The sequence below is a fragment of the Chelonoidis abingdonii genome, chromosome 2, assembly GCF_003597395.2.
Source record: "Chelonoidis abingdonii isolate Lonesome George chromosome 2, CheloAbing_2.0, whole genome shotgun sequence".
Lineage (NCBI taxonomy): Eukaryota > Metazoa > Chordata > Testudines > Testudinidae > Chelonoidis > Chelonoidis abingdonii.
The window spans coordinates 31314183-31334868 of record NC_133770.1 but is presented as its reverse complement, the minus strand read 5'-3'; the positions used below and the strand labels follow the sequence as shown (position 1 = coordinate 31334868).

At 44.5% G+C, this 20686-nt stretch overlaps 1 protein-coding gene across 1 annotated transcript in view; it reads right to left on the bottom strand.

Moving 5' to 3' along the window:
• NRP1 (neuropilin 1) overlaps positions 1 to 20686 on the bottom strand; it is a 164341-nt gene that overhangs the window by 55015 nt on the left and 88640 nt on the right. The window contains 1 exon segment of the mRNA XM_032779046.2: positions 13595 to 13761. Coding sequence (XP_032634937.2) covers positions 13595 to 13761 — 167 coding nt within the window.

Genomic DNA, 20686 nt, shown 5'->3' with positions numbered 1-20686 from the left:
CTACTTCATATATACTAAGCTCACTAAATCACCACTAATAAAGAGGTCTTGTTGTATCCATTAATTTTTTTTATTAGTAAAAAATTTGGAGAATTAGCTAACTTCCTGCTGTGCATCTAAGAGGAGAATATTTATAGAAACAAATGGAATTCCCTAAATAAAGATAGCAGGAACTGAACAAAATCTTCCAACATATTAAAGAAAGATATAATCAGAAGATTTTATAAAAATGCCACATAGATTAGACCTCTACTCAGGTAAACAAAATATGTTATTGAAGTTAAAAGAAAAACTATAAAATTAACATTATCTAATGTTGCTTTATACATACTTATTAAAACCTCAATCCCACAAACTCTTTAAATCTATGCCTAACTTTACCCATGTGAGTAGTCCTGTTGAAGTCATGCGTGCTTAAATGTTTGCAGATTTGAGGCCTACTATAGCAACTTAGTATAGTACATATATCATTTCTGAGATACAGATATAGCACCTAACCTAACGTTGCCTAAATGTGGGACATAGATCACAAATTAGGAACACAGCAAAAATAGCAGAGAAGAAAAGCTTGAAATGATTTTGGGATTGATTTTTTTAATATAAAGTTTTCCATATCCTTAGCTTCTCATTTAATTATACAGGGATAATAGAAGAGGTCTCTGAGGAACAGTTGAAAAATCTCTTGCAATAAGGGAAAAGTGAGAGATATTGTTAGAGAACATCTTAAAGAAACACACTGAGATACTCTGACGTGAACCGGTGTCATTATTTAGTACAGGGGTCGGCAACCCTTCAGAAGTGGTGTGCTGAGTATTCATTTATTCACTCTCATTTAAGGTTTCATGTGCCAGGAATACATTTTAATGTTTTTAGAAGGTCTCTTTCTATAAGTCTATAATACATAACTAAACTAGTGTTGTATGTAAAGTAAATAAGGTTTTTAAAATGTTTAAGAAGCTTCATTTAAAATTAAATTAAAATGCAGAGCCCCCTGAACTGGTGGCCAAGACCTGGGCAGTGTGAGTGCCACTGAAAACAGCTTGCGTGCCGCCTTCGGCACCCATGCCGTAGGTTGCCTACCCCTGATCTAGACAGACCGACCAGAGAGTAAAAGGGGGGGGACCTGCTCTATGGCCAGAAGCCTGCTGCTCAGTCTAAGTACTTTATAGTTAATAGCCATGCTGTATCCTTTTCTGCAAGCAACCTGCATGTAGAGGGCTTGCTAAATGTTACAGGAGAGAAGAATTGCGCCACTAAAGAGCTACTGTCCAGCTAGGTGGAGGGAAGAAGAAATTGCACCGATACTCCTGCCCAGCTGGGTGGATGGAATAAGAGATGCACTCACAATGTCATTGCCTGACCAGGCAGAAAGAAGAAAAAATACACACCTCAGACATCATTGCTGAGCTGTATGGAAGGAATATTTTGATAGTAACTTGCATATTCTGCAGTAAATATATGCAAAAAATGTCCACAGAGGGCTTGAAAAGCTGTATTGGCATGAGAATTATTGATAGTGTAGGTCACCAATGAGACTAGTAATGGGCAACAAATCTCAAAATCACACACACACTGGTCTCCAGTGATTTCTGTTTAACATACCCTCTCTGGTATTATGCTCTTTTTGTGGCACTGCAGTCTTTTCCATTCTCCCTTGAAGGGAAGTGGCTAAGATCTATTACAGAGGCTCAGAGATGTAAAGGCCTGTCATGTTTAGGAGTGCCTGGTTTTTGCTCAAGGGCTTCAAAAACAAGATAGGAACGTCATTTAAATATAAGAATTTCATGTATTACATTACACACAGTGTAACTGTAGGTCCTAAATGTGAACATTAAATGTACTCTGTAAAAATCCAATTATTGGTGCTAGGGCAGAAATCAGCCATCCCTTTTAAAGGAAAGTTTTGAAAGTGTAGTCATAAAATTCTTGCATGTTATGGATTTCATTAACATTGTACTCCCCTAGGATTCCCAATTGTACAATAACAGGAGTTCTTTAACTTTTAAATACCACAGACAGGAACAGATTTCACTAAAGCCAGATGTGGAATCCTCACCCTGGCCTTCTTACTGGTTCTAAGAGCTGGAACTGTTTGGTAATTGATACCTATTAACGTGTTTGTTGTTTAGATTACAGAAATTGAAACACTATACTATTTTTCCCCTGAAAAGATATGTTAATAAGGGACACTAGCATACATTTCAACACCAGTATCTTGCTCATGATTAAATTAAAGGGTTGTTTTTATTTATTTTAAAAAAAAAACCTATTTAATCACAAAATGGAAACCGACTGTGTGAAATATAAGTGAAATAAACAAGTAGGTTTAGCTGAAGGTCAGAAGATAGTAACATTCCATTGGACAATTAACTAACTTAAGGCCTATTTTTGGTAACCATTGTTGCATACATTCCTTTCATGTCTTAATTCTATTCTTATTTGTATATTAATAGAAAATATTTATATGATCATTTAAAATGCACTGGACAAAACTCAGCCCAGGCTGACTCCACTGGAGACAATATGGTCACCCCTAGGTTCAAGTTATTTCAGCCAATTTTGAACATTTGTAAAAGAGTAACAAGAAGTGGAGAAAAAGCTGTGTGAGATACAGTTTTGCTGTTGATCTTTTGTCTGAGCTTTTGACATATATTTCAAAATGAAAAATAAAAGGAATCATTCATTTAGCACAGGAGGGTGTGCAGCTGATGTTCAGCTGAGCTTAAGAGTTAGTGAGAAATATTTTATGGGCACAAAGGGAGAATCTAGTTTTCCTACTGAAGAATAGATCATATGTCCATGGCTGGAATTCACGCAGATCTTTGTTCAATGAAATATTACAAGCAGCCACCATTTTGCTAATTTTCTTCAGTGAAATGATCCCAGAGACATCAACACCTCAAGGAAAACAATCATATCATATGCCCTCTAGATGTCCCTCTCCAGATATGGAACCAGATTTTTTCTTTTAGCAAAAATATTAACTTTGAAGGGAGGGGAAAAGAAGGGAAAGGAGATTAGTGGTATCTGCCACATACAAAGAATGGCCAAGCAAGGAAATAAATAATTAGGGCTACATTTTCAAACACCTTTGCATATGTACAGCTGCACACATCTCATTTATACACTTGATTTGCATACGTGTATCAAGAATTTAAAATGATGTTGTAGCTATGTCAGTCCCAGGATATTAGAGAGGCTAGGTTGGTGAGGTGATATCTTTTATGGGACCAACTTCTGTTGAAGAGAGAGATAAATTTTCAAGCTCAAACGCTTGTCTCTCTCTTCAACAGAAATTGGTCCCATAAAAGATACTGACCCCCTCCTCCACCTTCAAAGGCAGACATGGCCACTTAGCCACCTAACTGTTCATGCATAAATTGGGGTCTTACAAGTGTGTGTGTGACTGAATCAATAAATACACGCATTTTTGAAAATCTTAAAGCAGTGGATCTTTATCCAGCTAGTATTATGAGAGAAGTGGTTTCAACTTAGGGTGCGTCTACACTTTCTGCTGGTTTGGCAGCAGCAGTCGATCCAGCAAGGGTTGACTTATCTTTGGGAAGGAACAATAAATTTCACAGATACAGAATGGGAAGAGACTGTCTAGGAAGGAGTACGGCAGAAAGGGATCTAGGGGTTATAGTGGACCACAAGCTAAATATGAGTCAACAGTGTGATGCTGTTGCAAAAAAAGCAAACCGTGATTTGGTGTACAGTGTTTGTGAGAAATCATATCTTCGCTCTACTCTGCCTGTTAGCCTCAGCTGCATATTGTGTCCATTCTGGACATTTGCATTTCAAGAAAGTTATTGAGAAATTGGGAGAGTCCAGGAAGCGCACAAAGAAATATTACCGCCTGGGAACATGACCTAGAGGAAGGTCTTGATTAAAGCTTGGTCGTGAGGTTTTAATCTGGGAAAAAGAGAGCTGTTGAGACGGCATATCACCTGACGTGCAATTTAGAACAGCGTTATGGTCATTTGTTCATTCACATCGTGATTCTAAAAGGCATTGCAGAAGGAGCAGAAACTGTTTCGATCTTATTGCTCAATGATAGTTAGACCGAAGCCACTAGAGCATCTGAGAACGACAGTAAGCATACTCGAGGGCGTACATGAGGAGATTTAGGTTGGACATTAGGAAAAGTTTCCTGTTCAGGTGACTTGAAACAATCCTGAATTATTAGTTGGTCCTCAGGTGCGCAGGTCTGGATGAGTCCATCTTCATTGGGATCATCGTTTAATGCGTAGTAGGTTATATAGTAGTTCTTCATCAGTGGAGATGTGCCCGTAGAAACGCTCTATCTTATGATACGCTATGGGCAGTACACAGTACACCTCCTCCCGTCTCACCTTGCCCACCCTTATGCCTACTCCAGGAAGAACTCCTCCAGTCACGAGAGATTCGGTAAATCTTGAAACGGAACACATCAAACATTAGTATTGTCTATCCCTTTTTCGAACCTCTAAGATTAAAATCAACCCCAAACCAGCTTCGAGTGAAGGGTACGCCCATATTTCACCTCCGTTGGAGTGCACACAGCCGCAGTCCAATGGGTGAAATACGCAACGACGCGCACTTACCGCCAGTGAGCAGACTAAAAGACGACGGTCCGAACCTGGACAAACACTGACTAGTTTGCAACGTAAGGACGTAATGGTGCCTGGTGATGCAGTGCCGCCTCTCCTCCAAGGCCTCCCCCCAGAGGGGATACTTATAGCTAACAGAATACACTCGATGCTGGGTCAGCCACGACACCCAGGGAAACCAGTGATGCCCAAATCTGGGCCTTAAAAATCTACATTATGTTACAGCAGACAAATAAAAGATCAGACCTCACTGCACTCCTGTAGCACAGCTGGACATAAATTCAACAGCGCTTATTCAGGTTCACACTGATTACTCGTGTTTACCTGAGTTCTACTGACATCTTCAGATCTTAATGTGTGTATAGTATTAAGACATAGAATGGCCATACTCTATGCGACAAAGGTAATCCTTGTTCCATCTCAGAGCCCTTGCCTGTCCTTCTGAATGCCAATAGTCCAGCAGTGCCCCAGCAGGTACATGAACAGCAACAAGTATACAATCTCATTCCACATCGCCATTCCCTTAGTCTTTCTGTATTCAAACAGACTATAGAACACCATAATGCCCATCTGACTTAGCCCTTATGCCTGCTATATTCAGGAATCCTGCAAACATAGGTATTACAAGCATCACCAATGACTTAACATTAATACACTCAAAACTTCAGATTCTATACACACAATGCTAAGGTACATGTTGAGGTATTGTATTCAAAATGCTGAGCAGCTTGGACTCAGCAAATTTCACACTGACTTGTGAAGCACCTAGCTTGTTATTCCATCAGTACTGATTAAATAATACATAATGATCATGAATACCGTGTCATCTTAATTCTCACTTATGTCTTTCCTGCATTCAAACTTCCGGGCCAATTGGGTTAGAAAAAAGGAATCAAGCTAACTTGAAAATGATCGGACCCAGATATACATCTAATGCTCCGGGCGCCAACCGCTTTGCCTGGCCTACCAGTCTGTTGCGCTGCTGCCGCGCGATATAAAGTGGGCGCACTCGGATGCGTTCCTACTCGCATCTCTTTCCTGCTTCCATCCGTCTCTGTCTCCTGTCAAGGGGCCTGATTTCTCCTTTAAAACTTTAGTTCTGTATGTAATAGACTTACATTCCTCTATATCTAGTTGCTATCTAATGTTAAGGGGCCTCAAATTACACCCATTTTTGAGCCTCTTACACTTTGGCTGGAGTGTGCTTTTTTGTTGATCTTTAGGGCAAGACAAATCCAGATACACGGATCTCCACGATCCCACGAGTAATATTGGTCGTTAGATTAAGATCATGGTCCTTCCCCCGACTGTCTACGAGTTGTGGGTGCTCCGCTGCTCCCATGGTCCAACTGGTACCCCCTCGCGTGTATACCAGACAAGTAATAGTGAGTGCACAGGGGTGGCATGTTGGGTCGAGATGTTCGAATTGTCTCTCCGAGTCCAGAAATATTGTTTGTGTGGCCGGGATGGTGCTGCTAGGCGCCTCGCCCTCAGCCACGGGGACCGCCCCCTCTCCGGGTCGTGTGATGGCTAGTGCGGACCTTCAGAAAGTGCTGGCCGCAGGAGCGCCCCCTACCAAGCATGGAGTGCACCGAGGCAGGCATAGTCGGTAAGGTTTATCTACATTGGCAGTGTAACCAACTCCTGTTCAGATCGGATCGGTTTTGGTGCAGCTTGCCCACTTGGCAGTGTTTGCATATTCCCGACCCTGTTCACAGCCGCCCCCTGCTCGCGGCGGCTATCGGTAGCCCATAGACGAGTGCCATGAGGTGTCTGCCCCACTGGCTTCAGATCTTTCTTCTGAGCTATCGGCTCAGGATGAAAGTTCCGCCTGTAGACGTCTCTGAGCTTCCTAGGTAACGAGTCTGGATCGCCTGTAACAGACCCTCAAAATTCTGTTGCGTAGATTATTTTGAAGGCCGAGATTGGCCCTGGCGTCAGATTCCCCGCGGCGTCGGACCTTCGCGAGACGCGCGGCATGCCATACTGGTGTGGTATGCCTAACAAACAGGATCGTGAGGCCATCGTCATGATCTGGGCATGCTGGTTTTGACAGGAAATGCCTGTACGAGAAGCGTTTGGGGCTGCCATGATGTGAACTACAGTCTTTAGTTCGTGTAAGGGGTGCTCTCAAGTATCTAGATGAAAACTGACTCGCAAAAATCATCCCTAATCTGTTTATGTTTGGTAGTGCTTGCTATATTGACGCAAGACCTGTAGCGCCATTCACTCTTTTTATACGTGAAAGGAAACGAAATCTAATTTTGAGTTGTTTTCGATCTCACTAGATTTTCGTGGCGTAGCAAATCCCAGGATTATGGCGTGGATGAACTGTTCTCCTAAGTGTCTGAATATTTCAGGAAACATAACAAGTATATATAGAATGGCTTGCATTTAATTGACGTCAGGTCAACAATGGAGGCTTATCTTTAGCCGTACGTATTCCTGTTGGTTCTTCAGTCTTGTTTTTGGATAAGTGACGGGAGGCCACTTAAATATCCCATACGGCTGCCCCAGATACTCCCTCCTCATGGAATTGACCAACATGACGTCAAGTGGCAATCCATCATACGCCCCACCCAGCAGCCGCTCCCCCATTCCCAACCTTCTGGCCAATATAGAGCTAGAACGGACTCAGCCGGATAGCTGGCCTCGGGCCCCATCGCTGCGCATAGCCATTGCATGAGCTATGCCTCCACTACTTTGCCTCTCAGTATCTTTTTTCTAACCCCTGTCTCATTAATTCTTGGACTTCAAACATTCTTCTTCTATCTGCCATAAACGAGTTACTACCTGATGACTTGGACTCTGTTCCATATGAATAGGTGGAAAAGAGTAGTTCCTTTTAGTATTCTGCTTTTTAATTCTGGTGTCTCATGCCCTTGAATTGTTACTATTGTACAACTCTCTGTTGACTCTACGCCACGTTACTTTGGCTTATGCTATGAGCAACAGAGTAGATAACAAACTTCTACCAGTCCTGCGTTATGTAGATCTGTTGTCTTGTGAGCGTATTAACCCCATTCTTCTTGACGCTAATCAGCATGCTCAACTATAGATAGGTGCTTAGCTGGACTGCGAAGGCTGAAAGACCCTAGGTTACCAAGCATGAACCCGCTAAGCTAATTACCAGTTCACTCTAGAGTCTCTTTCTGCGTAGTGGTTGTGCTCGATTCTGAACCACAGGATCTTGGTGCAGATGCCTGATACACGTCTTGGTGGTACCCCAAACTCCTTACTCTGGAGACCCTCAAGACCCAAATCACCGCTTGAGCCTCGCTCACACAAAGGGGCCAACTCACAATGCTGTCACGGTCCCTGCCCTTCTCTCTTCCTCCTAGCAATCCGGTCCTCCTCCCTGGATACACTATGGGAGGACATCACTGTTGATTCAAACTCCGTTAGAATCTGCTATAAACACGATGAGGCCCAGCTGTCTTATCATAAGCTGACTGCCCCTCGAGTTCCATCTGTTATGTACCTCCGCCATCAGCCAGTCAGAGTGAGAGCATACGAGTCAAGCTCCCTGGCTCGACTCTAAAATCAAAGGTGGGATAATCAAGGATCTTCACTATACCTGCGCCCCCTTGCCTCTTCTGTTTGTCTACTTCTGCCCAATATCCCTAGGAGCTGTGAGTACACAAGCCGTCAGTCCTTTGCCCTTGACACGAGGAACATCGCAATCAGGTCTTCTCAAAGAAAAGGCTTTTAATACAAGAATTAAAGTTGAAGAAAATTATCTCTGTAAATCACCGAAAACGACCTTGCGATATTTTACAAGGGTCTTTCCGCGATATGGAACCTAAGAATTGATAGATACCGTGCGCTCCCGTGAGCAATACCTCTTATCACTATCTAATTCAAAAGTGGTCAATTTTCTCACGCTGTATACAATTTACAAAGTCAACCTTGCCAGTTTAACCAAATACACATTGGCCGAAATAGCGAAACAAGTTATTCCAAGCCAATGACTAACCGCCCTTTTCTTCCTTTGTTTTGCTACCTCTACCTAATCTTGTACAGTAGAGTTCGCAGATGTCTGTTATACGCTGTGGCTCACTCTCAAAACCATGAATTGAAACTATACATACAACGGAAACAATCAACAGAAGATTCTTTACCCTTACTTATTTGCCCCGGAAGATTTTCGAAGTCACTGGTCTTGTTCGTTGCTTGCGCTCATCTGGTCATGGATATTCCAAGGTCAAGAGACTGTTTGTTAACCCCTTATCAGCGTAAAGCAGACTATACTCTCTCCCTCCTATTAACTAAGCTTGTCTTCTATGAACTAATCTTTCATACTACTATCATGGTCAAGCTTATTCTAATGACTCAAATCTAGATGTCTGCCTCCTTGTAGTTTGTCTCTTTCCCATAACTTGCAAAAGTGGTGTAAAGTACGTTTTAAATTTATTTATTACGGGTCGCCGTCAAAGACCCTTATAATATTCCAACCCCTCGCAATCATTTTTGACACTTTTTTCCATTTCTAATTATATCTTTATTGAAAAAGCCTTGGTTCATGGATAAGCTATCAAAATACTGCCCCAATAATGCAATTTTCAAGATGTGGGAACCTGACGCTCTAGACCAAATGGCAATGCCTAATTACAGACGCGCAATCATCATATTTCTCATGGTAATTCCGGACTATATCGCTATCCCTTTTTTGCCAATGCATGGGACCCAATCCCCCAACATTCTGTTCCTTTTGTTGACTTGCCACTGCCAACATTAGAAGTAGAATATTTGTCGAGGATCTCTCCACAATTGCATCCTAAGATCTCTTTCTGTTGAAGTCGGTAACAGAACTAATTTAGACCCCTATATTTTATGTCTACTTTGGCATTATATTTTCCAACTGTGCGCTGTGCTTGCTCAATGCACTTGAATTTGCAATCTACCTATTTTGTGTGCCCCATCTCACTCGCAGTTTTTGTGTACGATCCATGGGTTCTGTAGCTTTGCGCCGTCTGCTTGGACTTATTTCGTGGATGTAGTTTTGTTGTCCTATCTGCAAAAGTGATTTTTGCACACTTCTCACTGTTCTACTCCTTTTTTCAGATCAATTTATGAAATAAGTACAGACCCCTGGGGGACCACCACTACTTTTACCTCAGCTTCAGTTCTGAAAAAAATTGGCACCATAATTCCTACCCTTTGTTTCCTATTCTTTCCTATGTACCACCAGAGCAATGGGCTTAAACTGCAGCAAGGGAGATTTAGGTTGGACATTAGGAAAAAGTTCCTAACTGTCAGGGTAGTTAAACACTGGAATAAATTGCCTAGGGAGGTTGTGGAATCTCCATCTCTGGAGATATTTAAGAGTAGGTTAGATAAATGTCTATCAGAGATGGTCTAGACAGTATTTGGTCCTGCCATGAGGGCAGGGAACTGGACTCGATGACCTCTCGAGGTCCCTTCCAGTCCTAGAGTCTATGAATCTATGAATCACGTCTAGACTAGACACGATAAATCAACCCCCGATCACTCTCCTGTCGACTCCTATATTCCACCTCCGTGAGAGCTGCAGGCAGAGTCAATGGGGAAGCAGCAGCAGTCCTGCAGTGAGCAGATCTAAGTACGTCGACTTCAGCTACATTATTCACATAGCTGAAGTTGTGTTACTTAGATCAATTCTCCAAGCCCCCCAGTGTAGACCAGGGCTTAATTTCAGGTTCAACACTGATATATCAGTGGTTTTGCTGGTTCTCTGAATCCTAGAGTTCTTACTGTGTATAGTCAATATAAGAACATAAGAACGGCCATACCGGGTCAGACCAAAGGTCCATCTAGCCCAGTATCCTGTCTTCTGACAGTGGCCAATGACAGGTGCCCCAGAGGGAATGAACAGAACAGGTAATGATCAAGTGATCCATCCCGTCGCCCATTCCCAGCTTCTGGCAAACAGAAGCTAGAGACACCATCCCTGCCCATCCTGGCTATTAGCCCTTGATGGACCATGCTTTATTCAGGTAAAATCCTGCAACATAGGTTTATTACAAGCATCACCAAAGGACGTTGAATCATAATACACAACATTCAAGATTTTCACAAATGGATGCCTAAGTACATGTTGAGGTATCTGATATTCAAAAGTGCTGAGCAGCTGACTCAGCAATTTCAACTGACTTTAGTGGAAAGCACCTAGCTTGTTATTCCTCAGTATGTAATTAAATAAATAAATATGATCATAATACCGATGATCATTTAAAATCAGTCACTTATGTCTTCCTGCATTTCAAACTTCCTGGGCCAATTGGGGTGAAAAAGGAATCAAGCTACTGAAAATGATGCGGGACCAAGACATGGAATCCTCGGCTCCAACTCGCTAATCTGCCTGGGCTGCCAGTTTGTGCGGCTGCTGCCGCTGCAGAATATAAGTGGGAGCAATGGATGCGTCCTACTCCTTCTGCCCACCTCACTCCCAGGGCCTGATTCTCCTTTACACTAAAGCTCTGGTAATGTAAAGGGGCCTCAAATTTACACCCATTTTGAGGCCTCTTTACACTGCTGGAGTGGTGTAAAGGGGCTTTAGTATAAATCAGAAAGAGACCCACAGAGTTTGGATGCGTACATCTGTGCTGTTTGCATGCTCCTGCCCCAGCCACATACCCCCTCTCTGGTTAATTGCAGAGACCTGCAATGTAGAGCTCCTCTACAACGTGCAGGTTGAGTGGAGTTTTCATATGCAGTATAACGAATCTTTTTAAAGGATTTTATGTTATGGGCTCAGTCATGTCAACCAGACACAGCCCTGCATTCGGAGCAGGATGGGTATGGAGCTGTTTTGGCTCAGATGGCTCTAGGATTAATTCTGCTTCAGAGAGACAAGTCCGCCTGGAGACCCTAGCACATGGGGAAAACTATCTGAGGCTATACCACTTCAGGTATAGGTAGGGCCTGGGAGAAATCAGCTGACAGTGTGCTAGTATGGAGCACATGGCACTCCACCAGTTTCTTGGCTGGCATAGCAACAGGCTGCAGCCTGAGGCCACTCTAAATTATATTGAGGCTATTTTGGTCCCTGGCTATGCCAGGTTTGGGGTAATGGAAAGGTGGCTTAAAGTCTCAAGCATAAAGGTTAGAGCAGTTTAAGACTGAATCCATTTTGTTATGTTTTTGTTATCAAAAAATAAAACATTTTAAAAAAAACCTTTTTCCTGGAAAGATCTAGTTCTTCAGTTAAGGGATTAAACTATATACATGCAATTACTATAAGTGAATAAAGCACATAAACCACATGGATTAGCTTTGACTAACCTGCATGTTTTGATTATGCAGCAACAAATGCATAAGTGACAGAAAGAAAGAAAGGCAGCCGTACAAACAGATGAAACACATGGAATTTGATTCTGATGCATTCTACTCTTTTCCCATATGCATTCCATGGATTTCAAGCAGCATTGATTAATACCAAGCCTATTACTTCTTAGGTAAAGATTGAGAGGTTTTAACTCTTATTTATGGCTAGTTAAGGGAATAAGAATCCACTGCTTTTTTGCCACATTCAAGTATTACTAAGTCCATCACTTACAATTAGCAAGTTTCCAGCAATTCAGGATATGTCTGGGCCTCTTAAGCAGGACTCTTGAGAGTCCCATTGTGTGCAATGAATCAGAAATGTAAGAATTTTCCTTTCTTGCTTCCCTTTACTGACTACTGCTCAACATGCTTTTAAGCTTTCTTGCACATTGCAAACCTCACAGGAAGCAGCAACGTGAACATTCTTGTTGATGGCTAACGATGCATTGTTTTTGTATGTCAGTTAGTAATTTCCTATGAAAAACAACAGAAGCAGAAAGAGAGCTCCACATATTTAATCTGCTGTAAGCCTTAAATACAGCATTATTAATCTGACATAAGTGAAACTTCTTGCTGTTGCTGTGAGCAACAGAGTATGGATCACAATTAAGGCAAGAAGTTAAAAAGACTCAAATAATGCAGATAAGTTTGTATTTTTTGTGTGTGTGTGATAATGAGTATATAAAATATTAGTATTAGTCTTCTAAAATGAATTTATTTGGTTTTATTCCACAATAATTAATACGAATACATCTAACATGTTTAGGAATGATGTGACCAGCAAACTGTGGACCTGATCTTGCAAATACTTTAAAACAGGGGTTTCCAATGCAGTGCCCACGGGCGCCCGGTGGAGCATCCCCCGAAATGCCACCGAATTTCTGCAGCATTTTGGCGGCGACGCCTCTCAATGACGCCACCTGCCGCCGACAAGCGACATCATTGAGAGGTGTCGCCACCGAAACGCTGCAGAAATTCAGCAGCATTTTGGCGGATGCTCCACCGCCGCCACGGTCCTTTGTCTGGTGCCCGCCAGACGAAAAGGTTGGGGACCACTGCTTTAAAACATGAGTAGTCCCACTGAACCCAATGAGAGTCTTCAGGTGCATAAGTGTTTGCAGGACCAGGGCTTATATCAAAAGTTCTTTGTCAACAAGATTACCAGTCATACTAAAGAATGTTTTGTTTTGTGATATGGAAGAATGGTTACTAAGGGCAAGATTGGGAACAGTGAACTCATTTCATTTCTGACATAACCTAGATTTGGATTCAGGCCTTTAGAGGTGAATTTCTAGTCCGTTAAGCATGGTACCACATAACTCTAGGTATTATCAGTTAGAGGGATATCACATGCTCAGTTTACTGGATCACTTCACTTTAAGTGTATGTTAAACTAATATTGACTTTTCCACTAAACCAAAATCTTTGTTATTTGTGCCCAGAAGACTGAAAAAACTATAGACGCAGGAAGCAAAAGAATTAATCTTCTTGACCTTTTCTTTGTTATACCTTCGGGAGTCAGTCTTTTTTGTGTGTGTGTGTAATAGGAAATGTAAGATAGTCACTTGCTACAGTTCTTACATTATGCAGAAATATTTTACTGTAGTATTTTGTATATTCTTTACACTTTGCATTGTCAACTTGAATGCACTCCGTAGAGTTTTATTAATATTGTCTCTGGAACATTAGCTTTGTACCTGTATCCATTCTCTACTGGAATCTTCTCCAGGGGTCCATCCATTTTCAGCGTAATTTAGCCGGGACCTTTCTGAAGACCAGTTGGTGCTATACTGGGAGGAGACAGTGATTTGGTCAGAGTGAATTTCTCCTGATTCCATACCTAGTGGTTCCATGCATTGGAAATCTGAAGAAAAATAAATTACCATAATTACTATAGTCAGCTATTTCAGTTTAGTCTCAGGAGAATGAGAACGTTTTCCTGTTCTGAATATGAAAATCTAAAGATTTTTTTTTATATGTGACTTTGAATTCTTTAGTAACTTTAACTGAGGCAGGACTGGGCTTGTAGTGTCATTCTTAACGCTGTCACTTGAGTTGTCATGGCAATTCCTGTAATAATAATGCTATACAAATATTTTTAATGCAGCATTGTAGCCATTTCAATACAGGACAATCAAATTCTCTTTCTTAGGATAGCAAAATACTTCTGTGGGTGGATTTATAACATAAAACAATGTATGCTTAACCTATAATTACACACAGAACTGGAGCAAAAAGTCAGAAGACACATCAAAATTTGTAATATATGATTCTTTGTAATGTATTAGAATCAAATATAAAAATACTTTACAATTTATTATTACAAAGTCCATCAATTCTTTCCACACCCCAGATATTGAGGAAAACAAATCAGGTTTGAATCCAGCCCAGGTTTTTAATGACTAAAAGGAGTTACTATTCCTTTGATAACTAGTTGTATGTTACATGAATTGATGGTCCCCATCCAATCTCCGTAGACACAAACATTACCATGGCAATTTAGCAATAATTGGCTGCCTAGTTACTAGTCTTTACAGACTGGCCAAAGGCTGAATGGGCCATGGAGACTAAATTATCCTCTGACCCACAGAGAAGATTACTCCACTCAGGGTTGAGGCATATTTACATGGTGGTGTGGGGATGCTTGCATTTTTACTGCCTATGCTATATCTGCTGGGGGAATAGGGGGTGGAGGGGGAGGGGAAGGGGAGAGAATGGACTTTAGTTTCCATATCTGTAATCCAGTGCATTTCATACCCATCCTCTCTAAACTGGAAGTCAGATAGGCCAGTGGCTTTCACAAGCGCTAAATTTAGACTAGATACATGCGGTAAAATATCTAAAAACCCAGTGCAATGGAAATATGACTGGATATGATTTTTCTTTTATTTCCTGTAATGCTGTTAAATATATTTATTTTTTTGTTATGTAACTGGAATCTTTAATCTTATACTGGGGAGAGGTTTCCTTGTGTTGCCATCATGATAAATGGCCTGCAGGAAAACCAGGATGTCACCTATAACTTTAAAAAAATCAACAGTTTTTGTACTGTGAAACAGCAAACTGGAGTGTAGTAATAAGAGCTATTAATTAACTCAGGGCTAGAATAACATGTTTGTACACAAAAGAGTAACACTGAAGGGGAGGAATTTTAATGGATGGATGAATGAAAATGTTTTTAATTGAATTGCGACAGCTAGCACAGTTTGCAAATGTGTATTTTTCCTGTGCAAAATTTTGACTTTTCAGTAAAAAAAAAAGACCCTGAAAATTTTCATGTAAAAGCCTTTGGCTGAAAACGAAAAAATTCATTTGGGAAATGCTGTCATGGTCCCTCCTGGAAACTGTAGTGTGGGTGCCTCGTGCCCAAATTTTCCTCTATGGGTTGAGCTCCCTGGCGAGACTACATCTCCCATGATTAGAGTTGCCAACTTTTTAGTCGTACAAAATCAAATGCCCTAGCCCCATCCCTTCCCCGAGGCCCCGCCTCCACGCACTACATTCCACTACATCCCCCTACTCACTACACTCCCTCCCTCCACGCTCCACTCTTGCCCACAGGCACCGCCCCCCTCTCCCCCGGCCAGTGGGAGTGCACAGCTGGTGCTTGGGGTAGGGGCAGCACATGGAACTCCAGGGTCCCTCTGTCTAGGAGTTGGAACTGCTGGCCACTTCCGGGGCGTAGTGCAGTGCCAGCCAGGAAAGGTAGGGACTAGCCTCCCTTAGCGCCGCAGCATCGCTGACCAGACTTTTAAAGGCCTGGTCAGCAGTGCTGACTGAAGCCGCCAGGGTCCCTTTTCAGCCAGGTGTTCCGGTCAAAAGCTGGACACCTCGTCACCCTACCCATGATGTACCACATTCTCCCCAAATCCTGAGCCACCAAAGTCAGTACCAGGTTTACAATGGTGCCAGTGGTGCTGGGCCCACACTTTGAGGGGGGCCTATTATAGACCTGTCTAACCCATCCATTCAGCTGGATCTGGCCCCTCGCTCAGGGCAGTCCAACACCCAGGTCTGGCTGTGTGAGTGGTTCTCTACCAGCAGGTCATGCACGCCACCCAGCAGCCAGGCTCTGCTATGCAGGCTGGGCAGGACTCCTGGCTGCGGGGCCAGTGGGTATGGCCGGCCTGGCAGGATCTTGGGGGTTGCATCTGGAGGGGTCTGCCCCACTGCCCAGTGGTCTCTGCTGTCCACCAAGTGTGGGATCCTCCCTATCTGCCCAGGGCTGAGATGCCTGGGACTGGTGCAGAGACTGGGCAAGTCTCAGCCAATGGGGAGGGAAGAGTGGCACGGGGGTGAGGGGACATGGCTGGGGTCTACCAGACAAGTGGGTTCGGAGGGAACCCAGCCTGAACAGGCTCTGCTCCTGCTCCAGCCTGGCTGACTGCATTGCTCCCAAGGGGCTGGAGCAATCCCTGTCCAGGGACCGACCCGAGCCATACTGCTGGCTCACCCCAGCAGACATGGTCACCTCCTAATGGGGCTGGTGAGTGCATCTGAGGGGCAGGGCACAGGTTTCTGTGAGAGTGGGGGAGATATGTGTGTTTTGGGGCCCTGGGCAGTGTGGGGGCTGGTGTGGGAGTGCTGGTCATAGAGTGGTGGGGGAAGTCTGTATGCTGGGGCACTGGACAGTGTGGGGTTTGTGCTGGATGCTGTGCAGTTGTGATGAGGGGCTGTGGGGAGAGCACTGGGCAATGAGGCATCAGGGTGCTCTGGGTATAGGGGTGTGTATGCATTGGAGGGTGCTGGGCAGTGTGAGGTCTATGTGGGGCACTATGCAGTTGTGGTGAGAAGTGTGTGGAGGAGTCTCTGGGCTAGGGGGCGCTGGGCATAGCAGCTCTGGGGGGCACTGGGCATATGGGTCTGTGGGGGATTTCAGCAGGGGGCACAGGGGTCTGTGGGGGGTCTCTGGGCAGGGGGGTGTTGGGCAGGGGGGTGGTGTGGCGCAAGGCATGGGTCCACCCCGAGGGGAAGGGTCAGGCCAACGTGCATCTGGCAGCTGCTGCTCATTTGTAAACAGTGCCCATGCACTGAGATGGGTGGTGCGGAGCCATCCCCGCCGCACTGTGCCCCATTGTCCCTGGCCAGCTCCTCGCTCCAGGGACCCCCTCCCCCAGCACCATACTCCATTGCCCCATGGGGGCCCACAAATATGCTTGGCACCAAACCCACAAAAGATTAACCCAACCCTGACCACAGTACTTTGTGGGAGCCCCTGGAATCTCAGCTGAAAGCAGTAATGACCGCTTGGGGTAAAGTAGCGGTTGCCTTAGCTTGGAGCCAGTAACAGACTCTGTATATGGTTTAACCACTAGAGCGAACAAAGACACACCCTATTAGCACGGATTAAACAAGAAATCTGTTTCTGTGGTTACTGAAACCTATTTTTACTGTTTCACTGTGAATAAATGTGTATATATATATATATACATACATACATACATACATATACACGCACACTTAGGCCTGGTCCATGCTAGGCAGTTAGGTTGATTTAACTACATTGCTCAGGGGTATGAAAAGTCCACATCCCTGAGCAATGCAGTTAAACTAACCCCCAGAGTCAACGGGTATGTCTACACTACGGGATTACTCTGAATTTACAGAATTCGATTTTTGGCAACCGATTGTATAAAGTTGACTGCATGCAGCCACACTAAGCATATTCATTCTGCAGTGTGTGTCCATGTACCGAGGCTAGCATCGACTTCCGGAGCGTTGCACTGTGGGTAGCTATCCCATGGTTCCTGCAGTCTCCCCCGCCCATTGGAATTCTGGGTTGAGATCCCAGTGCCTGATGGGGCAAAAAACATTGTCGCTGGTGGGTCTGGGTACAGCCTCACCCCTCCCTCCGTGAAAGCAACGGCAGACAACCATTTCATGCCTTTTTTCCTGGGTGAACTGTGCAGACGCCATACCACGGCAAGCATGGAGCCTGCTTAGCTCAAGACAGCAATCATGAACATTGTAAACACCTCGCACATTATCGTGCAGTCTACGGTGAACCAGGACCTGAAAAAAAAAACAGGCGAGGAGGAGGCGGCTACAGCAGTGCAGCAATGAGAGTGATGAGGACATGGACACAGAATTCTCTCAAACTGCGGGCCCCCGCGCATTGGAGATCATGCTGTTAAGGGGCAGGTTCTAGCCGTGGAACGCTGATTCTGGGCCCGGGAAACAAGCACATACTGGTGGGATCGCATAGTGTTGCAGGTCTGGGATGATTCCCAGTGGCTGCGAAACTTTCACATGCATAAGGGCACTTTCATGGAACTTTGTGACTTGCCTTCCCCTGCCCTGAAGTGCTAGAATACCAAGATGAGAGCAGCCCTCACAGTTGAGAAGTGAGTGGCGATAGCCCTGTGGAAGCTTGCAACATCAGACAGCTACCGGTCAATTGGGAATCAATTTGGAGCGGACAAATCTACTGTGCGGGCTGCTGTGATGCAAGTAGCCAAAGCAATCACTGAGCTGCTGCTACAAAGGTAGTGACTCTGGGAAATGTGCAGGTCATAGTAGATGGTTTTGCTGCAATGGGATTCCCTAACTGTAGGTGGGGCAATAGATGGAACCCATATCCCTGTCTTGGCACTGGAGCACCAGGGCAGCCAGTACATAAACCGCAAGGGGTACTTTTCAATGGTGCTGCAAGCACTGGTGGATCACAAGGGACGTTTCACCAACATTAACGTGGGATGGCCAGGAAGGATTCATGAGGCTCACATCTTCAGGAACACTAATCTTTCAAATGGTTGCAGCAAGGGATTTACTTCCCAGACAAGAAAATAACCGTTGGGGGATGTTCAAATGCCTATAGTTATCCTTGGGGACTCAGCCTAGCCCTTAATGCCATGGCTCATGAAGCCATACACAGGCAGACTGGACAGTAGTAAGGAGCTGTTCAACTACAGGCTGAGCAAGTGCAGAATGGTGGTAGAATGTGCATTTGGACATTTAAAGGGTCGCTGGCGCACGTTACTGACTTGCTCAGACCTCAGCCAAAAAGACGGTTACTCACCTTTGTAACTGTTGTTCTTCGAGATGTGTTGCTCATATCCATTCCAGTTAGGTGTGTGTGCACCGCGTGCACGTTCGTCGGAAGATTTTTACCCTAGCAACACACAGTGGGTAGGCTGGGCGCCCCCTGGAGTGGCGCCACTATGGCGCCGGATATATACCCCAGCCGACTCAGCCACCCTTCAGTTCCTTCTTGCCGGCTACTTCGACAGAGGGGAAGGAGGGTGGATTTGGAATGGATATGAGCAACACATCTCGAAGAACAACAGTTACAAAGGTGAGTAACTGTCTTTTCTTCTTCGAGTGCTTGCTCATATCCATTCCAGTTAGGTGATTCCCAAGCCTTATGTAGGCGGTGGGGTCGGAGTGAAATGTGGCAGAATGTAAAACTGCTGAGCCAGAGGCTGTAGCATCTCTTGACTGTTGAACCAGAGCATAATGCAAAGCAAGGGTATGGACCGAGGACCATGGAGCTGCGCATTAGATCTCATGAGTAGGTACATGCGCCAGCAAGGCGGCAGATGAAGCCTGAGCCCTGGTAGAATGCATGGTGATGTGGCTTGGGGAAATGTGAGCCAAATCATAACAAGTGCAGGTGCACGTCATCACCCAAGATGAGATCCTCTGAGAGGAAACAGGTAGGCTTTTCCTTCGGTCTGCTACTGCGACCGAGAGTTGGGGCGTGTTACACGAAATGATTTTTGTCACGCTCATAAATGCGAGACTACTACAGAATCATGGGATGGTTTTGGTAAATGAAGCCATTGAGACTTCACTTTCTTACGTACGAGGTTCCATGGTAGGAAGTCTCTGGCATCTTTTTCTCCTCATTCATAAACTTATCCAACTGTCACCTATGGGTTGTTATAATTATAGGTGGCTAAGGCATAGCTTGGTTGATTTTGCCACGCAGGCTATAAGGCCCCTGAGAGAGTACTCGCTCTGATTCATTGATTGGAGTATGGGTTATTCGCCTAGCCCTTTTCGATCTTCAGGGCTGGTGCCTGTGGCCATGCCGTTCCCTTTCCTTATATTGGATCTGAATAGTACTATTGAAGCAGGGAGAGGACAAGACGTAATAGTAGTTCGTTAGACCCTCATAGAGAGTATCGGCATTCGCAGATTCGTTTCCACTAATAATAAATGGGTAGGGCCCCTTAGTGGGGCACCGCCGATAGACATGTCCTAACGGCCCTCCTTGGGACTCCTTGCACCTGGGGTCCAAAACAATTGAAGTGCTCCCTCCTTAGGAGGGCCTGTGGGCTCTTAAAGTTGTTGGTGGGCACATCGCAATCCGCGTCTCTGAGGACCTTGCGCTGTCCGTAGGCAAGAACACCTGCTGCGTTGTCCGAGCTGGCACATGGGGTGCTGACAAAATCAAATGGGCAGAGTCTTTGAACTCTCCTGGAACCTTGCCAAAACTGAGGATTGGGTACTCGGGGACAGGTACCAGAAAAGGGTACTAGGTAACCCTGGCCTGAGAACTCCGGAACTGCGCCAAGAGTGGTGCGGGAGGTCCCCGAGTCTCGAAGGTCGGGGTGGTACGGGGTCACATTTAAAGGTGCACTGTAGCAGGGTTTTGCAGGACGGCCCGCAATTTCCCACGCTATAGGTGCGCGTTACCCGGATCTGGTTAGAAAAAGGAGAGAACCACCGCCACGTTGACGAGGCTCAACTGTAGCCGACTATTTATACAGCTATTACAGGGAAAAAAAGGAAAAACATAGTCCAGTTCATATTATTCCATTTGCACTAGGGGTTTTTTAATACAA